The sequence below is a fragment of the Eptatretus burgeri genome, chromosome 10, assembly GCF_056783735.1.
Source record: "Eptatretus burgeri isolate ZD-2024b chromosome 10, Ebu_testis_v1, whole genome shotgun sequence".
NCBI classification, from domain to species: Eukaryota; Metazoa; Chordata; class Myxini; order Myxiniformes; family Myxinidae; genus Eptatretus; species Eptatretus burgeri.
Genome location: NC_140970.1, coordinates 33,653,184 through 33,676,437, shown reverse-complemented (window position 1 = coordinate 33,676,437; position 23,254 = coordinate 33,653,184). Strand labels below are relative to the sequence as shown.

General features: G+C 43.9%; 1 protein-coding gene across 4 annotated transcripts in view; it reads left to right on the top strand.

Moving 5' to 3' along the window:
• Positions 1 to 23,254, top strand: part of TRANK1 (tetratricopeptide repeat and ankyrin repeat containing 1) — a 149,321-nt gene that overhangs the window by 69,830 nt on the left and 56,237 nt on the right. For all 4 annotated transcript variants that reach the window (XM_085897817.1, XM_085897815.1, XM_085897816.1 and 1 more), the window contains exons 9-11: positions 9,032 to 9,148; positions 9,351 to 9,941; positions 13,723 to 13,890. In XM_085897817.1, the coding sequence (XP_085753943.1) occupies positions 9,032 to 9,148; positions 9,351 to 9,941; positions 13,723 to 13,890 (876 nt within the window). The remainder of the gene's footprint in view (positions 1 to 9,031; positions 9,149 to 9,350; positions 9,942 to 13,722; positions 13,891 to 23,254) is intronic.

Here is a 23,254-nt window from a genome sequence, read left to right as displayed (position 1 = left end):
TTTTTAATTTATCTCCGCCACCTAAGTTGGATGGAGGTTGTGTTCACCCCTGTCTGTGTATTTGTCTGTTAGGCTCTGTCGGTATCAAATTTTTTTTGATATCGATATACCGAGGGGTCATACCGGTTGGGATCCCGCTCAGCTGTTGAATTAACACCAGGTGGGGTTGATTCTGCTTGTCATCCTTCCGAGGTTGGCAAAATGAGTGCCAGCATGCTGGTATACTGTGTCGAAGTGGTGACTCGTCCAGGATTGTGCCCAATAGCCAAGGAGACTGCTTCGTCAGCACCAACGCTCTGCACAGAATATGGTCCCAATGGATGGATGGATGGATACTGGCATATCGATATTATTAATAAATACAAAAGGGATTAAAGAATTAATTTTTTAACACAGGTTCCAAAAACACACAATGGTCCATTACGTATTCATATATGACGTACACATCTGAGTCACAGTAATGTGGAGTTTGGGGGGGGGAGAGCAGGATATTGGTTTCGGATGTGGAATGAAGATGGGGGGGGGGGTGAAAGGGTTGGCTTGAATTGTGAAGTAGGTGTTGTGAGATGGAAGGACGGACAAGAGGGGTTTGAGACGGAGGAACAAATTGGTGGATTCAGCCTTCAGGTGAGGGACCTTTCCCATGGGAATTATGGGGTTTGAAAGGCAAAAGGGACAGGATTGTGAGGCCTGAGGAATTTGTGAGTTACTTTTTGGAAGTTAAAGGGTGAGGGACCGGCAGTGGACGGGTTGCTGGAGTTAAAAGAAGGGTTGAAAGATGGATTGTTTGACTCAAAAACAAAAGTTTGAGAGTCGAGACTCGGGGGTCCGGGGACATTACTCAGGGAATGAAACGGGCTAAACTTAACGCCATTTCCCTCACCAATCCCTCCCCCATCCCTCCAAACAACGGGTGGGAACTGGAAGTCTATTTTACATGCAGATTGAAGACGTTTCTTATTCTGGGAACGGGAACTAGTTCATACCGGTATCGTTTTCATACTGCTATGACTATCTCGGATCACCGACTTGCCACAGGGTTCGAAAACACACTTGATTCATACAACTAACCAATTGGCAATTGCTTTAAAACCAACCACGAGGGCAAATTAAAACGCGATTGCTTGTATGGAGCTGATGAGCTCGAATGCTGAGGTTTAAAAGTTAATACGTACTGTACTTACTTCCTAGTACATCTTGACGTCGTACTTTCACTGTTCTGTTCCATGTTTAACCGAGACTGTGAGTGCATCAAAGCTTTTTAAATCATGCATAGTATTTAAAGATTGTAAACACCTTTCTTCGATTTGTTGGCGATTATATCGTTTTTTTGTTTTCTCTCAGTATATCAGCATATTCAGAATTCCAATACCGGTTTATCGATGTGGACAATTAAATTGATATAACTGGTATATTGAAATATCTCCGGACTCTTACCTGTGTGTTTATCTGTGAGTAGGATATCTCAAAAACTGTGGATGTATTCGGATGAAATTTGGTGGGCAGGTTGGGTAATATGACAAGGACAAACTGATTAGATTTGGGTGAAGCTCTGGATCTGGATATGAGAATTAATTTTTTTTTTAAAGTGATTCTACTTATGTTTATCACGATTAAGAAATGGGGCCAAAAACGATATACAACACGATATCTCAAAAAGTTGTGGACGAGTTGTGACTAAACAAAGTGGATGGGTTAGGTGAGCAGAACAAGCAGATTTAGATTTTGGTTCAGATCTCGATTCAGATTTAGTCAGCATGAGAATAGGTTAGCAAAATTTCTTCCTCGGTCGTTATCAGTAATTCATAGAACCACCTTTTGTGTGGTTCTTGGAAGTTCAGTCCTTTCTGGATGGATGCCTAATTTGATTCACAATTTTTACTTTTTTGTCAACTCATTACTTTTGTTTCTCTGTTTATATTTATATTGCTCTAACAGATAACCCGGTTCCACCGGACTGTTAGAGGGGAATTTATTCCCAATTGAGTGTGTAATATTTCAGAAGTTTGCTAGGAATGTCCTCTGACAGCATAAATCAGGGACCCATGGAAATTCCACATTATGTAAAATGTGACTTCAAGTTTTCAACCACAAGTCCTCAAACCCTCTCCCCACCTCCAATTTTCAAATCCCCTCTACCAGCTCTATCCCCCTCCCCCCTCCCCACCTCAACTTTGTCCTCTCTTCTCCCTTTCTTGTTGAAATCCTCAATTCCACTCCCCCCTAAAGTCTTAACTCCTCTCCCAGCTCTGTCCCTTTCTTGTGCAATCCCAACTCACTTCAACACTCTATCCTCAATCCCTTTCCCTTCAAGTCCTGAACCCCCCTTCCCACCCTTTCCCAGCCCCAAGTCTCTGAACCCCTTTCCCACCTCAACCCACCCTCTCCTAACTCTTTCCTCCACTCACCCTTTCTTATTCAAGTTTTAAACCCCAGGTCCACAACTTTTCTTCTTCAAGTTCTCTCCCCCTCCAAAACCCAAGTCTGCAGAGGTCACTCACATGCAGAGCCAGATTAACGTGGGGGCACAGGGAGTACATGCCCTATGCCCCCCCCAGTCATGGGAGGCTCTCTGTTTCCTATGGAAAAAAATTACATACAGTATGTTTTTATTTGAACCATAGTTGTTTTTTCAGACCTCACTCATTAATATTTTCGATAAGAAAAAAGATAAGTTGAATTACATGTTCATTACGAAACAGAATATACAGTCATGGCCAAAAATATTGGAACCCTTGCACTTTTTTCAATTAACTCACAATTTTACTGTTAACGTTACAGAACCTTTGTTTTTGATTCAGAACTGAATATATCCTTTTAAATCATAAAATAAAAATACATGGCATTGACAAAATTAATGGCACCCTCGACTTAATATATGACACCCTCGACTCGACCTTTGGACAAAATAACTCCAGTCAAGCGCTTGCCATAGCCATGAATGAGTTTCCTACACTTCTCCACTGGCAGTTTGGGCCACTCTTCTTGTGCAAACTGCTCCAGTTCTCCTGGATTTGAAGGGTGCCTTCTCCCAACTGCTGTTCTCTGATCTCCCCACAGGTGTTCAATGGGACTTAGATCTGGACTCATTGCTGGCCACTTCAGAATAGTCCAGCGTTTTGTTTTGAACCATTTCTGGGTGCTTTTTGAAGTGTGTTTTGGTTTATTGTCCTGCTGCAAGACCCATAACCTTCCATGGAGATCCAGCTTTTTGACACTGGGTTTAACATTGTGCTCAAAAATGTCTTGGTAATCTCCTGAATCATGATGACATGTACACATTCAAGGCGCCCAGTGCCAGAAGCACACAGCAACCCCAAAACATCACTGAACCTACTCCATGTTTGACTTTAGGGAAGGTGTTCTTTTCTTTGAAGGCTTCATTTTGTTTTCTGTAAACATCGAGATGATGTGCTTTACCAAAAAGCTCTAATTTGGTCTCATCTGTCCACAGGACATTCTCCCAGAAGGATTTTGGCTTGTTCAGGTGTGTTTTGGAAAACTCGAGTTGGGCTTTCTTTTGTCTCTCTTTCAGCAGTGGGATCCTCCTGGGTCTTGTACCATAGAACCCCCTTTCATTGAGTTGGCGATGGATGGTGTAAGTTGACACTGTCGTACATTGTGTTTGAAGGTCAGCTTGAATCTGTTTGGCAGTTGATCGAGGTGCTTTCTCCACCATTCAAACAATCCTTCCCTGCAATCTTCGATCAAGTTTTCTCTTGCTGCCGTCCAAGGAGGTTGGCTACAGTGCCATGGACCTTAAACTTCCTGATAGCATTGCATACGGTGGACACAGGAACATCACAGTCTCTGGAGATGGACTTTTAGCCTTGAGATTGTCGATGCTTGGCTACAATCTTGTGTCTGGCGTCCTCAGACAACTCTCTGGTTTTCTTTCTTTTCTCCATGCTCATTGCGGTACACAGTGACACAAAACAGCAGAATGACTCCATTTCTCTATTCAAAATGGTTGAATGAGTGATTTTTATATTGCAGGCACCTGCAACTCATCACAGGTGAGTTTGATTCCAAAGTGAAGTAGTCACCTGCTTGAAATCTAATTATTTCTAAAAGGTGCCAATAATATTGTCTGGGCCATTTTAGGATTTCTGTGTGGAATAAGCTAAGATTTAGTAATTTTTTTTTCAGCTTTTTCTGTTTTGTTCCACTGCAAACCAAAGAAATACATATGAGGACACCAAAATATTTTTTTAATAGCAACAATTTTCTGGTAGAAATGGTGCATTATTTGATAAAAGTGCAAGGGTGCCAATATTTTTGGCCACGACTCTATATATTTATTGCATACTCGTATATATTGTTACGGATCCGGGGTTCGAGGTGTACCACAAGGGGAAGGAAGCACTCGGGTTCCTCCCAAGCGCCCGATCCTAAGGCCACCGGGCACAAATTACTCTGTGCGCCAGCGGGTTGCTTAGCAACCACAAATGCTGATTGATACTTCCAATCCTGGTAGGGTTTCACTACTTCGGTTTCTGTCTTACCTGTGGATGGTCGCACCAAAGGGTGGGGGGGGGTAGGGGGGTCTTGTGCCCTCAACGCATACCCCAATTACTGACGAGCGATACAGTGAGTGTGCACTGGCTAAAAAGAGAAAATCACATGGGGTAGAACCTCCCAGCTTACAATAACGAGGGGATTATACTGGACCAATGGAGGAAAAGGCAGATGAACTGGTCAGAAGCATCTCAAGCCTTCACAAGCACATTTAATCAACACACACATTTGCAATTACATGTAAAGGACATATTTATTCACAATCAAACAGAGCATGTTAATTTGCCATCAAATCAAGCACAATGACAGGTATTTACAATCAAAGCAACAGAAGCACATTCAAAAGATACATGAGGAAATTAATTATCTTAACACTTATGGAGCCCATTTAATGCAATCTTATCTATCGCTGCACATAACACATGACGCCTCATCAATCAACCGGGAAAGATAGGCGAGAGCATGAGAAGAGTGGGGTTTGGTACGACTTCATCTCACCCGATAGTACGGGCCTGCATTGGTCCCAATATGAATTGTGGTCTGGGGGGGGGGTGGAAGTACTCAGGGTAAGGGTGTGTTCGTTTGATGTGGACAGATGTTTGCGAACCTCCATGTTCATGGATTGGTACAGAGGAGACAGCAGATGATCAGCGCTCCACGGGACCCATTAGCGTCTCTCGCTCAGAGTTGCGTGAAGGCTATTAAGCCCCAGCCTCGGCAGAATTGAGCAGGCATGTAACCTCCCACTCAAACAAAGCCTTACAGGCAGCCAACAATGCACTTGTGCAAAGCTCTGATCCTTGACCCCTCGTTGATGCTACCTCAGTGGCGTTTCTCGCTCTCCCCAACGTCACTTCCTGGTGGCTCTCCGGCGATTCCCTGGCGGCTCCATCTTTGATGGCGTCTGCCTGTCTTTTTATTTGGTCTGGCGCGGGTGTGGCTTAAAGCCCTTCCCACTTGCTCGTGACGTCTCTTCATTGGTGCTGGCACGTTGAAGGTTCGCGCACTTCCAGACGGTTCCACAGATGGGCCAGCTCGTCATGCTTCCGCAATCTCGTTCCAGGCTTAGCTCCTTGATTGTTTGTCCTTCCGCTGTCTAGTCTGAGAAGAATTGATGCTTATTATGGTGATGGTGGATCCATTAATGCAAAGTGTAATATGTGGTTTAAAATGAAAGGTTTTTCGGTGGTTAAAATTAAAAAAGAATGTAACCCTTCTGCCCATCAATTACATTCCACCTCAACCGTTATTCATGCAGGTTTACAAGGTTATTTTAGTCGGGACTTATTTACAATAATGACTTCACAACAAAAGAAGGTTTTCTATGAGAGATGGGAGTCGAACGATAAAGGAGATAAAAGGTTGAGCAGGTGATGTTGCATTACGAGAGGTGAAAGGGTGAAGCGTTACTTAGGCCTAAGTCACATTTGCTCTACGGCGGCCGTACGCCCTCTGAATTAACAGAAACGTGCGGCGGCCGCAGAGTTTCTGCGGTGGCCTCAGGGTGACCCTACGCCGTTTGGCTATATTTTACAGGTTGTAAGGTCGCAGTGGAATTATAACGCCGAGTTATAACTTTTTTCATTTCTACGTTCGCTGTAGCAATTCGATAAGCCGAAACAAAAAAACTGGTAAAAAATTTTCTTTCAAAAACCCACTCGTTACCATCCGTCTGGCCGCACGGTCGCCTTAGGGCCCCCCTGCGGTCGCCTTGCGGGCACCTTGCATCTGCCTTAAAAATTCTATGGCCGCCGCAGGAACGCCCTAAGGTCACCGTGCGTCATCAAATCAAAGACCGTACAGCACCCCCACGTTTTCGGTCTCCACAATTTATAAATACGCCATGCGGCTCCCCGAAAAATAAAAACGTATGTGACTGCTACATTGTGTGACCGTGGAAATACTTCGGCCGCCGTATAATTGCTAGTGGCCGTAGATTTTGAAGACCCCACGGCCGCCGTGGCAAATGTGACTTAGGCCTTAGGGAAGCATGAAATATAGAGATGAAGAACGGGATACTGGATGATGACTGGATAAAATACTGAATATATAGATGAAGAAGGGGAGGTCCTAGCTAAACCCACACAACACATATCCCTCAAACCTAAGACATAGGGACGGAAATCCAATCGACAAATCTAATTAATGACAGCTCACTGGGAACCTATGTGTCTCTGGCATATTTGGCGATGTATATGCAAAACTACAACAATATTGTTGCTAAATATTGTTTTTGAACCCATATCTCAATGAGAAAGAATCACTCAAAAAAATTATCGTATCTGTATCCGGCTTCAGATCTTTCCAAAAATCGAATTGATTTGTCATTGTCACACACCCAACTGGTCCACATATTTACATTGTGAGAATTGGCATTTCCTCCACGACCCTGACCAACAGGGATATTATTTAGTTATTTTAATCAATTTATTACTTACGAAATCTAAAGATTTCGTAAGTATATTGATGACTTCCGTTTCTGTTTGTTTGTTTGTTTGTAGGCACGATAACTCGAGAACGGAAGAAGCTACCAATGTCAAATTACACCACGTGATTCAGGAGGGTGATGGCTAGTGCTGATTAGATTTTGGTCAAAATTGGTCAAAGGTCAAGGTCACAGTGAGGTCAAACATCCAAAAAATGATAACTCGAGAACGGAAGAAGCTACCAATGTCAAATTACACCACGTGATTCAGGAGGGTGGTGGCTAGCGCTGATTAGATTTTGGTCAAAATCGGTCAATGGTCAGTCACAGTGAGGTCAAACATAATTCCGTAAATTAATGTGGAGGAATGGAGTATTTTTGCTTCGCTCGACGTTGCGAGTTCGTTTTAACTTCAATTTTAATTTTGTCTTCGGTTTTTGCGATCGCTTAGGACGCTTAAAACTCGGTTGTCGAAATTCTGGTAAAAATCGGATGTTTTAGAGACGTTTTAAGATTGTATAAAAAATATTTCACTCGACGCGTAACGGGTCTTCCCATGATGCAGTGCGCTCAAGCAGATGTGTCGTTGAGTCACGTTAAGGTTTTCCCTGTGCGCGCTGACGGTGTTTTCGATAAAGATGGTCTTTAAAAGTCATTTTTTTATCCCAATAAAGGTTATCGTCGCATGCCTGACTCGCTGAGCCGTCGGATTATGTAAAGATTGTTGGTGGATGGCCGAATATTACGGTTTTGTGACTTTGATAAAATAACATTGAATAATTGCATGGAGAAATGGAGTATTTTTGCTTCGCTCGACGTTACGAGTTCGTTTTAACTTCGATTTTAATTTTGTCTTCGGTTTTTGCGATCGCTTAGGACGCTTAAAACTCGGTTGTCGAAATTCTGGTAAAAATCGGATGTTTTGGAGACGTTTTAAGATTGTATAAAAAATATTTCACTCGACACGTCACGTGTCGTCACGTGATGCAGTGCGCTCGAGCAGACGCATCGTTGAGTCACGTAAAAGTTTTCCGTGTGCGCGCTGACGGTGTTTTCGATAAAGATGGTCTTTAAAAGTCATTTTTTATCCCAATAAAGGTTATCGTCGCATGCCTGACTCGCTAAACCGTCGGATTATGTAAAGATTGTTGGTGGATGGCCGAATATTACCGTTTTGTGACTTTGATAAAATAATATAAAATAATTGCGTGGAGAAATGGAGATTTTTGCTTCGGTCGACGTTACGATTTTTGATGGTTTGGTACAGAATCATCGTAGACACTTCTGGTTTGCGTCGCTACCTTCTCGAGAGGCAGCTTTTATTAGACAAGGTCAGAGCTCAAGTTGACGATTTCGTAAGTACCAGTCTCTGACTGCTTGTTTTATTTGTTTTTTTATTATTATTTTATTTTATAGTTTAATTGTTTTTTTTTTAATTTATTTATATTTCTTTGCTTTGTTATTTATTTATTACAGCCTAAAACTGAGCTGTGCATGCCTCAGGTACTACCAGCAGCTTTCAACTCATTCTGTCCATCGGTACTTCAAACACACTTCACACTACCAAAATAAAATAAACACTTCAAAAATCAAATTGTAGCACAATTTTGGTGACGATAACGACTGCCACCGTAAGCCCTATCTTTCAGGAGTGTGCAGGGCCGGCACTACCATATGGCCAACTAGGCAGCCGCCTAGGGCGCAGACCTCAGAGGGTCACAGTTCCATGCAAATTATTGTTTTAAGAAAAAATAATAACAGGAAAAGGCATGCAAACTGAGATTTTTATGTCTGAAATTGAAACTTTTATGAGACGTTTTTAACTGTCTGTTTTTTGTTTGTTTCTCTGTCAGACTGTAAGTAAAATATTGTGGTAAAATAAATTTAGCAGTTTCAAGTTTTGTGCTTTTTTTTTTCTTCAACAAAACATGTTTTTAAAAATCGAAGTTGGCAATTTTTTGGGGGGATGCAAGTAGCTGGCCTTGCCTAGGGTGCAAAATAGTCTGATGCCGGCCCTGACTGTGTGTAGTTGCTTTGGAGTGTTTCATTGCAACTCTCGTTTTTTTATCCCTCGTTTTTGTGTTTCAGGGGATTTCTTTGTGTTGAAAACTGTTTTTGACACAACAACCACAAGCATTAACTTGCAGAACAAATGTGGAGAGACTTTGATGCATATTGTAGCAAAGACAAAGTATGATGTGAATGGTAAGTTTTGTCCATGACTGGATGACTTGGCAGCTTTTTTGTGTCCAGACCAGTCAGATTGATGCTTGCCATCTTACCGAGATTGTGTTGTTTTAATTTGCTTGGATAATGGTTTGCAGCAACAATTGAAAACGTTAATAGAGCTTGCTTGCAATGAAAATTTGCTGTGCTCTATAAAATAATGTTTGTTATTTTGTTTCAGATATTCAAACAGAAGATGTAAGAATGCTCCTCAACTTGCATGCAGACCCATGCATTGCTGACATCCATGGAAAGCTTCCAAAAGAGTATTTGGGCAAAAACATAGAAGCTTTGAAATTAATTGAGAGATATTTGAAGCAAGCATCTATGCGCAAACAGCAGCCCACTGACACAAATTCACAAAAATCGGCTACCCATTATGCTGATGTTGATGCACGAAAGCATCATGGCACCACTGCTGGTGCATGGAAACCACAGGCTACCAGCACAAATGCACATAGACCAGAGGCCACCAGCACCAATGCTCGGAAACCACAGGCTGCTGGCGCCAACGCTCGGAAAATGCAGGCTGCTGGCGCCGATGCTCGGAAAATGCAGGCTGCTGGCGCCGATGCTCGGAAAATGCAGGCTGCTGGCGCCGATGCTCGGAAAATGCAGGCTACAGATGCTTGGAAATCGCAGGCCACTGCTGCCGATGCTCGGAAATCGCAAGCAGCCGGTGCCAATGCTCCAAAACCTCAGGTACCAGAGAAGATGCATCCTGTGGAAGTGACATCAGAAAAATCGACGACTCCAAATACACACAAGCAAGGTAATGAATAATATGAAATAATAATGATTGAAATACAATATAATGGTAGTTTAAAACCTAGAAGGGCAATCGGTGGAGGGCATACCGTCACCACGTAATGCCTGATCCACGAGAACATATTGGACCCAATACATTTTTTGAAATATAATGCGACACAGAATCACGCTGCTATCAGAGAACCACCTCAGTGCCGTCGAGTCTGGCATTTCACTCAAGCTGACTGGCAGGGTCTCCAAGCAGCCATCAAACTTCTAGACTGGTCTCCCATCGCTACTTTCTCCAACATCAACTCATCCTGGGAATTCTTTCAAAAAAACTTGCTCTCCCTCATGCACACATTTATCCATTCTCGTCTTCAGTTGTCCTACCCTTCCTCCCGTCCATGCTTCACTGAAGCTTGTAGCAAGGCAGTTGTCCTGAAACAACTTGTCTTTGCCTCATGGAAAGCAAACTCAACTGAGGGTAATATCACTTCCTTCCATAAAGCTTGGAACAAGTGTGTATCTACCCTCAGGAGAGCCAGAAAACAACATCTTTCCAAGTTCAAGTCTGAACTCTCAAACCTCTCTCCCTTCAAATCCTGGTGGCATCTAATCCAATCTGTTTCTGGTGCATGTTCCCCCTCCATCCCCTACCTTACCTCAAATGGCCGCACTGCTGATACCACACGTGAAAAGGCTGAATGCCTAAACTCGGTGTTTGCATCAAATCTTGCGTCCAAAACCCATCGCTTTCTGTACCCACCTTACCCAGTCACACCCACCTGTAACTGGACTGTGTCCTTTTCTCCTGACAAGGTGGAGAGCTTGCTGTCAAACCTCGACTCGGATTCTGCAACCAGTCCAGACGGCATCAGCCCATGTGTCCTAAAAACCTGCTCCTATGCTCTTTCTCACCCTCTCTCTGTTCTATTCACCTTCTCATTTGCTCAAGGTCATCTGCCATCTGCTTGGAAATCAGCAAACATGACTGCCCTGCATAAAAAGGTGCAAAAACAGGTCCCTGCAACTACAGATCAATCAACCTTCTCCCAATCATCAGCAAGGTTATGGAATCCATCATCGCTTCAGACATGAAATCCTCCCTCTTTTCCAATGGCATGATTTCCGATCATCAATTTGGTTTCAGACCAGGTCGCTCTACCCTAGATATGCTGCTTCTGCTCTCCCAACAATGGATGGAGGTCCTCAATGCCAGACATGAAATCAGAGCCACATCCCCAGACATATCGTGTGCTTTTGACATGGTCTGGCACCCTGCCCTGCTCACCAAACTCTCTTCCTATGGGATCCAAGGCCATCTCCACTCATGGCTTACAGACTTCCTCACCTGTCGCAGTCAACGTGTGGCCCTAAATGGAGTTCTTTCATCCCCTCTTCCTGTCCAGGCTGGAGTTCCTCAAGGTAGCGTTCTGGGCCCTGTTCTTTTTCTGGTTTTCATCAATGATCTCTCTGACTCTGGAAAATCCTCTTTATCTCTTTGCAGATGACTCCACCCTCTGCCGTACCATCTGTCACCCCTCAGACCTGCAAGCAGCAGCTTCTTCGCTCACTGCAGATCTGGGTAAAATCACAAACTGGTCCAACACGTGGAACATGTCTTTCAATCCGGACAAATCTTACACTCTCACTACGTGTCTCCGAAAGGACCGTTTGGAACCCCCCCCCCTGTCCTTTCAAGAAAGAAAGGAAGAAGTCCTTTCTTTCAAGCTTCTGGGTCTCACTATCTGCCATGATCTTTCCTGGGAAAGTCACATCTCCAACCTGGCATCCAAAGCCAGTCGCCGACTGGGAATCCTCCATCGTGCAAAGTCCTTCCTCGGCCCACCTGAGTTCCTGACCACATACAAAGCTTTCATCTGCAGCCTGATGGAGTATTGCTCTCCCCTCTGGGCTGGTGATCCTGCCTCCCATCTTTCTCGGCTTCACACTGTGGAAACCAAGGCATTTTGGGTCATTGGCATTTCCCGCGATGAGGCCGAGTCTTTGGGCCTCTCACTCTCACTGCAGGCAGATCTGTGGTGTTTGTCTTCTGCCATATCCTCGCTGGTCTCGTCCCCCCCTCTCTTCCTGTGTGTGTGATTTGTCCTCACCATACTTCCGCAGGGCGCTCAAGGTCCGCCAACAACCCCCTTCTGGCGAAAGTACCAAAATCACGTATCGCTGCTCACCTTCACTTTTTCATTCCTCTTTTTCCCCGCCTTTGGAATAAACATCCTCACTCTGTTCAATCCCATTCTTCTCTCCAGGCCTTCAAAACAGCTGTTCACCACCACCTCTTATCTTCCTTCATCCAAATCCTCGATCTTTTCTACACCCGTTAATCCACCCCAAACCCACCTCCTTAAAATTCCCTGCCTTCCCCCCTGAAAGTCCCTGTAATGTCCATATTGTATACCCCATGTTCCCCGATTCATCCCTCTCCCTTTCCCCAGATCTAATGCCTCTTTTCCCCACTGTTTTGTCCTTTCCACTCCTGCCCCTCTTGTCTCATGCCCCCTTGCTGTGTGTTGTGTGTTAGCTCTCATACAAGCCTCGACAAGGTATATAAAAAAATAAATTGACCCTATCTTTCAATGCTGAAGAATCACTTAAAAATTTCTTGTAGTCTGATCCAGATCCTGGTCTTCACCAAAATCTTAGTTCGTCCTTGTCAAACACTGAACCTGTCCACAAAATTTCATCCGGGACCGTCCACAACTTTTTGAGATATCCTGTACACAAACACAGAAAGGGGTGAAAACATAACCTCCTTCACCTTCGGTGGCAGAGGTAATGAAATGCCCATTTTCTGTCATATCCTCAAGCTTAAAAAAAAATATATTGACAATGCCGCTGGGCTTACCTGGTCAAACCAAGGAACCGCTGGGCTTACCTGGTTTAATGCCTGGCCGGTAGGAGTGGATGACCAACAAAATATGTCACAGAGAAGAAAGTAAATGCCTATTTTGGGGGGCAACCCCCTGATTTTTATATTTATTTACTTATTTATTTCTATGCTTCCGCTGACGAAGTTGCCAGAGGCATTGTTTTCGGGATGTCTGTCTTTACTTACGTATGTGTGTACGTATGTAGGCCTGTATGTACATGAGTCCATCCGTGCTCAATCTCGTAATTGCGATTATCTAAAGACCCATGTAATGGGTTTTGTTCAAACTTTGTAGTTGTCGGTATATATTGACGCAAAGATTATCTGATTAGATTTTGGGGTCAGAGATCATGTTGGGTAAAAATTATGTTACTGTGCGAACTTGTGAACTAGTGATGACATTTTGACCAAATTTGGTATATGTATACAGTATGATACAAATATGAATTGGTTTTATGGCGGCATCAATTGGTCAAAGGTCAGAATCGTTGATAGGTTTTCGTTACCGCGATAACTTAAGAACGGTTGAAGGGATCCAAGTCAAATTTGGTGCAAGTATATATAATGATGTATGCATGAACTGATTTAATTATGGAGTCAAGAGGTCAAAGGTCATGTCAGGTTAAAATGTGTTCTTTGAGAAGAGCTGAAGGGATTTAAATCAAACTTTGTACAAGCATGTATTATGATTTTATAATGTGGGGGGAGGCGTATACAGTGCCTTTAGATCGTCTCCACGCCCTTTCAAATTTTTCACCTTTTGTTGCCTTGTAGCCTGGAATTAAATTGCATTAAATCAGACTTTTTCCAAATTTATTTACTCATCAGAACCCATGAGAAACAAATACATTATTAATGTTCGTGTGTCTGCAATTATTCATTATTTTTTTTTGTTTTTTCTTTGTTTTTTCAGAGGAAGTTTTAGAAAAATCTGGGACTCGTCAAATTTCAGAACAAGTCGACCCACTGACAGAAGCATTACAGCGTTTTGCATCTGTTAGTAAAAGGAAGAAAAAACCCACAAAACTCATTGACCATCAAGATGTGCTTCCATTTCTGACCTATGTTGCTCAATATGAAGGTATGACAGTAATTTGTTACATAAACATATATTTCAATTATGACAACATGAAACCAGTCCAGCAGCTGAGGGGTGTGGAGCATTGGGGTTATGTGCATGCGATTTGTGAATGTCTACAACTGTGGAGAAACTCTGGGAAGGGTTTGAAACAGAAAAGGGCTTATCTTGGTAGCCTTTCATGGTTGCTTTATGTAGCTTCTTTGGCTTGAAGAGCATGGGAGGAGTCAATTTATTTATATAATCCTAGCCACCTTTGTTTAATTGATTAGGTCTGAGCTAATTGGGTATTCTCTCCATTCACAGTTGAAATATGTGAATGGTTATTTGTTTTTCATTTCTATGTTGAATGCTTTTGACATTTACACTTGGTACATGCTTGGGAGCCTCAGTAGTGCGTGCTTGTGTGCGCTGTCGCTGATGATTCGTCAACAAGTACTGAAAGTTCGGCAGTTGAGGGGGTGTGTAATATTGGGATTCTCATGTACATACGATTTGTGAATGTTTTTGCAGCTGTAGAAGAACTCTGGAAAAGGTTTGAAATAGCAAAGGGTTTACCTTGTGTAACCTTTCGTAGTTGCTTTATACACCTTTCTTTGGCTGTTGGCATGGGAGGAGTCTTTTTGGGAGGGAGGAGAAGGAGTTAGCATGTTAGAAGAGCATGGGCGGAGTCTATTTATTTGTATATTCCAAGCCACTTGGGTTTAATTGATTAGGTGAGAGCAGATTTGTTATTCCCTCCATTCACAGGTGAGAGATGAGTGGGTCTCAGCTTTTCATATATATCACACACACACACACACACACACACACACACACACACACACACACACACACACACACACACACACACACACACACACACACACACACACACACCGTGTTTCCTCCAATAAACGCCCTCGAGTCAGGAGGGGCTGTGGTTGGTGAAACCGGCCTGTAACATACATGTTCGGAACTCGGCTGCGTGCTGCACTGTTTTAGCACACGGACCGACGAAACTGTTTGAATAATTATCATTCGGCTTAGGAATAATGTTATCAGGAGTAATGGATAGCTCAGTTATTGCATGACAACAAAAGCAATGAAGTTTGATTTCTATTCTGAACTCTTAAATATATGTTGTTCAAAGGCAAAATATACATGCAGACAGACCACAACAAAGTTACAAATTAGCAAAAAAAAAACTGCACATGCCGTAATCGACAATGCCATAATCAATTTTTCCAGTCTTTTGTTTGTTTTCATTTCGGATTCCAAGACGTTATCAATTAAAAAGTGTTGGTCAAAGTAATTTTGATTTTTAAATGAGATTATGCTTTAAAAGTACCAAAATGTTGAAAGATTAAAGGTCATTTTTATGGCCAAAAATAGCTGAGAATGCAGGAGAGGCACTCGTGAAAACTCTGGCATCTGGCTAGTGGTAGGATCCAAGACCGGCAATATTTCATTTCCACCTTCAACTGAAAATACTAAGTACATGACTGGTTATTAACAGTCTGCGTGCGTGCGCGTACCATTATCACCCTTTGGATGCAATGGAGAGCATCAACCACAGATTGTCTCACATACAAAAACCTCATAATCTGCAAAGAACTAAAGCTTGTCTGCCACTCAGACGATTCTTACTGCCATTGCATGCCAAAACAAACAAACAATAAACAGAAGGCACGTGCCATCAGGTGGAGATATAACTCAAAATGTGTGGAGCATGACGAAGCACTCCCACCCGATTTCCAACGGACTGTCCCACACATGCGCAGACTGGACGTGAGTCCCACACATATTGGTTAGATATTTACACAGTATGCCATTCTGACGAGGGTAAGTAAATAAGACCAAAATACGGATAGGTGGCTCAGTTTGATGTTTAACCAATGATGACCGTATAATCTCTCTCTTTTACCATGCGTGGCCAATGTGGTGGAAATGTCCAACCAAAAACGAAAACCCTTTCTGATTTAACAGATTGTTTATTATACAAAAACACATATGTGGAAAGAAGAGCTTGTTTTAAGAGTCCAAGCAGATCTCTGCCTTTGAGCCAAAATACATGGCCTTTTATACAATTGGTAATTGGGAGGGGTCAGAACATCACAGGGCACTTGGCCAATCGGACTACAAGAAAGCTTTGTTTGCACAAGAGGTCCGTAAAGCAAAGAGAAAACAATCTTGTGCGCAATTAAGCAGATTGTATTGTGAAATAATGCGTTTTCCTTCAGGGTGTGTATGCACAGAAAACCTTCATTTACTTTAGACAATGATAAGCATTTGTCTCAGCATGCAGATGGAGCATCTGGTTTGCACAGCTTTTGCAGAACAATTAAAGGTCAATGACCTCTGCAGTTTGACGAGACTCCTGTTGATAAGAGGAAAATGGGATGACAGAGTTCGTTTTTGTACAACCTTGCAATTCAGTGGGCTGCCAGAGTTAATGGACTAATGCCTCTGGGGACCAGACCCTCCAGCGTCACCAAAGTAATTCTCACCAATTTGCCAACCAAGTGGAAAAATATAAGATTATGTTGTTAGATAGTTAACCAACATACTATATCTATACGTATATTTAGAAAACAACCTTCAGTACGCATTGATTTATCAAGTATTTTTAGAGTAACAAACATAACAGATGGGTACTTATTTCCTTTAACTAAACATGGATCAACAAGATCCCTCACCAGGCCCAGATGCACTTGGGCCAGCATGGGAATTATATATTCATTATTATATTGGTTATTATTATTATACTCATCTGGTTTGAAATATTCACTTTGAATGTACAGTGATGGTATTGAACATTTTACTGGTGCACTCAGGAGAGTGCCTTTCTCAACAATGACAAATGCAATTAATCAATGATTCTAAGGTTTGAAATGGACAGGTATAGCACAATAAGAATTAACAAGACCACAGTATAGTGAACATTAACTCTGCAAAAGTGAATGAACTCTGACCTTGTCAATGTGAGAGACCTAATAAGTATAATTATCCCACAGACAATTGAAGTCAATCTCAGTGACTTTGCAGACGATGCTTCCTGGTGAACCGTTCCTTATATGGTGATAAAGTGACCTATACTTCACAACAGATTTTATACTTTCATATTGTTTAAAAGCAAAAATAAAGGGAAATGGGTACATAATTTGTGGACAAAGAACACATCAATATGAAAAATATTTGTTTCAGTGTGATTAATACAGAAATACCAGTGCTTTGCAAGTCATGTGATCCATGGAGTCTTCTGTTGTTACGGATTTGGAAGCCTTTTGCACACAAACAAACAGCAGTCCCTCAGCTTAGTTATTTCGATAAGTATGTGTATAGTTAGATTCCTCCCTGTGTTTAATGGGAATTTCATGTGTGTGCTGTGGGTTATTTTATAGTCAGGTCTTTTTACATCTTAAATCCCCCAACAACCCTCCAAAGGAGTCGATGACAACAGCCCCCTATGCTTTCGGCACTTCGCATTCTTCGCGCGCTGGCATGCCGAATACGCGGGGTTTCATCGGTCGCTGGCGCTCTGGTTTTCACTCCAAAAAAGGGCTTGGAGTCTCTCTTGTCCATTCAGAGAAGAGCGAGCATCGGCCGACGCTCGCCAGCCAATGGCAATCCAGAACGCCATATACTATTGCACAGCCTCTTCGACCGGGGGTGGGGGGTGCGCCCTCCGCCCAATGAAGGCAGGCCACCAAGGCAACCGACACGCCCCCCCCCCCGTCCAATGAGGGATGAGGTGACGTCAAAGGCGGTCCCTCTGGCCCCCGCGAGCAAGGGGGAGGGAGAGTGTTTGGGCGCGTTCTGTCTGCGCTGGCGCTGGTCTGCTCTCGCCTGGCCTGTTGGTGATCCATTCGTCTGGTCTGGTTTTCTGGTCGACCTCACAGCGCAAGGGTCCCTCTCGTCTCGTCCGCCTTCGTGCTGGCTGGCGTCCGTCGCATATCCCTCACCCCTGGTGGTTGGTGCTGCGTCAAAGCTGTGGGTTTGAGTCCCACCGAACAAGACCGACCAAACCGCACAAGGCGGACAGGTGCACAGTTGGACACTGACCCCCCCAGCTGGCCTATCCTCCTCGAAAACCGTTAAGTGTTTACATGTACATTGATTGCATTAAAAAAAAAAAAAATTTGTGTACCTTGTCGAGGCTCGTATGAGAAGTAACACACAATGCACAGCAAGGGGCATGAGACAAGAGGGGTGGGAGTGGGAGGAACAAAACAGTGGGGAACAGACACAGGAGATCTGTGGAAGGGAGAGGGATGGGACGGGGAACATCGGGAATAGAAGATGGACATTACAGGGACTTTCAGGAAGGAAAGCAGGGTAATTGAAGGAAGTGGGCTTGGGTGGATAATTGGGGGGTAGAAAAGATCGAGCATTTGGATGGGGGATGATAAGAGGTGGTGGTGAACAGCTGTTTTGAAAGCCTGGAGGGAAGAATCGGAAAGAATAGAGTGACGAAGTTTATTCCAAAGGAGGGAAAAAAGAGGAATGAAACAGTGAAGGTGAGCAGTGATTCGTGATTTTGGTAGTTTTACCAGAAGGGGGTTGTTGGTGGACCTTGAGCGCCCTGTGGAAATGTGGTGGAGACAAATCGCAGAGAGAGCGGGGGGGGGGGGGCAAGGCTGGAGAGGAGACGGTAGAAGACAGAAGAACCACCGACCAACCTGTGGTGATTGAGTGAGAGGCCCAAAGACTCATCATCATTGCGGGAGATGCCGATGATCCTAAATGCCCTGGTTTCTACAGCGTGAAGCCAAGAAAGGTGGGAGGCAGGAGCACCAGCCCAGAGGGGAGAGCAGTACTCCATCAGGCTACGGACAAAAGCTTTGTAAGTGGTCAGGAGCTCAGGAGGGCCGAGGAAGGACTTTGCACGACGGAGGATTCCCAGTCGGCAACTGGCTTTGGAGGCGAGGTTTGATATGTGACTTTCCCAGGAAAGGTCATGGCAGATAGTGAGACCCGAAGCTTGAAAGAAAGGACTTCTTCCAGAGGATTGTTGAGAAAGTGGATGGGGGGGGGGTTCTAAACGGTCCTTTCGAAGAGACATAGTGAGAGTGTGAGATTTGTCTGGATTGAAAGACATGTTCCACGTGTTGGACCAATTTGTGATTTTATCCAGATCTGCAGTGAGCGAAGAAGCTGCTGCTTGCCGGTCTGAGGGATGACAGATGGTACGGCAGAGGGTGGAGTCATCAGCAAAGAGATATAGAGGATTTTCCAGAGAGTCGGAGAGATCATTGATGAAAACCAGAAAAAGAACCGGGTCCAGAACGCTACCTTGAGGAACCTAAGCCTGGACAGGAAGTGGGGATGAAAGAACTCCATTTAGGGCCACACCTTGACTGCGACAGGAGAGGAAGTCTGCGAGTCATGAGTGCCGATGGCCTTGGATACCACGGGAAGAGAATTTGGTGAGTAGGGCAGGGTGCCAGACTGTGTCAAAAGCACGTAATATGTTCAGGGATACGGCTCGGATTTCCTGTCTGGCATTGAGGACCTCCATCCATTGATGGGAGAGCAGAAGCAGCATATCCAGGGTAGAGTGACCTGGTCTGAAACCAAATTGATGATCGGAAATCAAGCCATTGGAGAAGAGGAAGGATTTCATGTCTGAAGCGATGATGGATTCCATAACCTTGCTGATGATTGGGAGAAGGCTGATTGGTCTGTAGTTGCAGGGATCTGTTTTTGCACCTTTTTATGCAGGGCAGTTTTTGCAGATTTTCTGCAAACCGATGTTTGCAGATTTCCAAGCAGATGGCAGATGACCTTGAGCAAATGAGAGGGTGAATAGAACAGAGAGAGGGGTGAGCAAGAGCAGAAGAGCAGGCTTTGAGGACACGTGGGCTGATGCCGTTTGGACTGGTTGCAGAATCTGAGTCGAGGTTTGAAAGCAAGCTCTCCACCTTGTCAGGAGAAAAGGACACAGAGTCCAGGGACAGTTGGGTGCGACTGGGTAAGGTAGGTGGAGAAAGTGATGGGTTTAGGACACAAGATTTAGCTGCAAACACCGAGTTTAGGCATTCAGCTTTTTCACGTGCGGTATCAGCAGTGCGGCCATTTGAGGTAAGGGAGGGGATGGAAGGGGAACATACACCAGAAACAGATTTGATTAAACGCTACCAGGATTTTGAGGAGGGAGAGAGGTTTGAGAGTTCAGACTTGAGATGAGAAAGATGTTGTTTTCTCGCTCTCCTGTTGGTGGATACACAGTTGTTCCGAGCTTTGTGGAAGGAACTGAGATTGCCCTCAGTTGGGTTTGCTTTCCATGAGGCAAAGGCAAGTTGTTTCAGGACAAATGCCTCACCACAAGTTTCAGTAAACCAAGGGCGGGAGGAAGGGTAGGACAACTTAAGACCAGAGGGGATAAATCTGAGCATGAGGGAGAGCAAGTTTCTTTGAAAGAATTCCCAGGATGAGTTGATGTTTGAGAAAGTAGTGATACGAGACAGTCTATAAGTTTGATGGCTGCTTGGAGACCCTGCCAGTCGGCTTGAGTGAAATGCCAGACTCAACGGCGGTGAGGTGGTTCTCTGATAACAGCCAGAGAGATGTCCACTTTGACAAGGATATGGTCAGAAGAACCGATTGGAGCGGAGGAACAGCAGCAGATATTGTCAAGGATATTTGTCAAAGTAAGATCCAAAAGAGATGGAGTTCCATTGGTTGAGATCCGGGTCGGGAAGTTGACCGATTGAATCAGTCCCAATGAGTCGCAGAAAGCTTTTGCTGAGGGGCCATGACAGGTGAGAGAGGTACCCACACCTAGCCAACTGGCATGATGACAATTGAAGTCACCACATAGGAGGAAGAGAGAGTTTGGATGAGAAGGTAGAAAATGGTCCATGTTTTCTGATAGTGAGATGTTGATGGAGTCATCACTGTTAGGTGGACGGTACAACACACGTACAAACATGAGGTGGGAGTGGAGGGGAAGCCGTAGCCAGAGGTATTCCTGGGGGTGTGGGGGAGTGAGAGCAGTGCATGTAGAGTGAGGAAGAGAGCAACACCTCCACCAGGACGAGGCTCAGGTCTGTCATACCGGAGGAGGGAGTAACCGGGGAGAGTTACTTGGGAGTCAGACACATCTTGGGGGAGGAAAGTTTCTGTTAGGCAGATTATGTCTGGTTTGTCAGTGGCAACCTTTCTGGAAAGATCTGAAAGGTTTGAGCAAAGGCCCCGGATATTTGAGATCCACACTTTTAAGGAAGAGGTAGGGGAGGAGGCTTTGGGTGCAGGGGGTGGGAGAGGGGGGTAGGACAAGGGACGAGGAGGGGAGGTAAGGAGGGTTGTTGAAAGAGTGTGGGGGATTGCAGAATAGCTAGGGGAGGGGGCCAAATGATGAGGAGAAAAGGCTCTGTGGTGCTGGGGGAGAGGGGGGACAAGAGAGGGGAAAGAAGGCAGTTGAGGATTTGAGGAGGGGGAGTGAAGAGATGGAGATGAGAGGGCAGTGGTAGGAGCAAGCTTAGTGGATGAGAGAGGGGGGTCAACTTTGAGAAGGGTGAGTGGGGGGGATGAAAGGTGGGAGAAAGGTGAGGGGGAATTTTTGAGAGAGGTGAGAGGGAGAAGAGTGGGATGGTTGCTTTGAGAGTGAGTGAGGAGTGAGTTGGCACTGAAGTTGGAAAAAAAGAATGGTTGATGCAAAGCGAGCATTCATAGCAAACTGGGGTTTTTTTAAGTTTTAGGTAAGAGATGCGATTTGACACAATTCTTGATGGATGCTACAAAGGCGAATTCAGAGAATGGAGAGAAGAAACGCTGTAACATTTTGATTTTTAGGCAAGGAATGAAGGAGACGTCGAAATGAGAGCAGTCTGTTAAAATAGCCGAAGAGTAGTGCATGATGAAACAGTAAAGAGTCACGTGTGAGAGAGGAAAATGAAGCATTATAAGATCGTTTTTAGGTCATCTCTTCGAGCATGACCTGTTAATATGGGTGTCGATGTCCTTCGATCCATCCGTCCGTCCGTTCACAATGAAGTTGAAGCGGGAGATCTGGTCATTAGTGATCCTGATAGAGGTCGATGAGACGTACACGATGGTATGACTTTCAAGGTCACCGAAGGTCAAGGTCACTAGGCCTTTGAAGTTGCGAAAATGACTATTTTCAAATTCTATCTCCGCCATTTCTCAAGTGATCTTGAATTTGATTGTAGCATATGAATCTATGGGACAATATATAAATTTGGTCGGGACGGATTTTCGATATTCGCTTTCGTTTTCGTGTCACGTGACTTCAAAGTTGGCAAAAAATGCGAAAATGACAATTTTCAAAATCTATCTCCTCCTACATTTCTCAAGCGATCTTGAATTTGATTGTGGCATATGAATGTATGGTACAATATCTAAATTTGGTCAGGACGGATTTTCGAATTTCGCTTTCGTTTTCGCGTCACGTGACTTCAAAGTTTGCAATAACTGCCCTACCTTCAGGATGCTATATATTCTCTACTGGGCATGGTAAAAGTTAGTGAATGGTGTCATTCCATAGCAGCTGACCTTGTATATTTATACATTTTCCACCGAAGGTGCAAAAGTTTCAAAACACGAAATGTAAACGTCGGCATTTATTTTCAAAATATAATTTCGTGCACGCGCGCCAAAATGCCGAGTCATCTTTAACCAAACTGCGCAGCTTGACTGTGCAGTGCAGTAGTCTTCGTCATAACTGAACATTGAAAACTTGTGGTATTATAGAGATGACCGTCACCCCCACACGGGGGTAATTTTTATTATTATTATTATTATTATTATTATTATTATTATTATTATTAATGTTTGAGAGAGTTTTCAACAGATTAGGTCATGGAAGTGTTGTAGAAAAAAAAATCGAGGAAGAAGAAGAGGAGGAAGAATAAGAGGAAGAAGCAGAATCGGGAGAAGGTTGGCGTTTTTTAATTTATTTATTTATGTAAGATAAGAAATAGAGAGATTAGCTGGGAGAATGGGGGACGTTAGGAAAGTGGGGAGGATAGAAATTGAAGGTAATGGGGAGAAAAAAAAAACGATCGAACACCGAGGGGAACCGGTAGGCCTCAAGCCAAGGCCAAAGCCTCGGCCTCAAACACCCGGGAAGACAATGTCGATAAAAACTCACAAAATAGCACGATTTTTGAAACAAAACCGATCTAGGAACACAGTCACATGTAGGTGAGAAAATTAAACAGTTAAAACGGGACAAATAACGACCAGAAACTTAACTTTGAGAACATCAGCAGAGAGCTCCGAAGGAGACCTCTCGACGCTCCAAACCCAGAACCAGAAGTGATTTTATCCGTGATTAAGTCTGCTCTTTGTCTCCCTTCCCGCTTATTGTAATAAACTCCTGTTAAATGTACCAGCTCGTTGCCTGTCGTTTCTACCATTGACC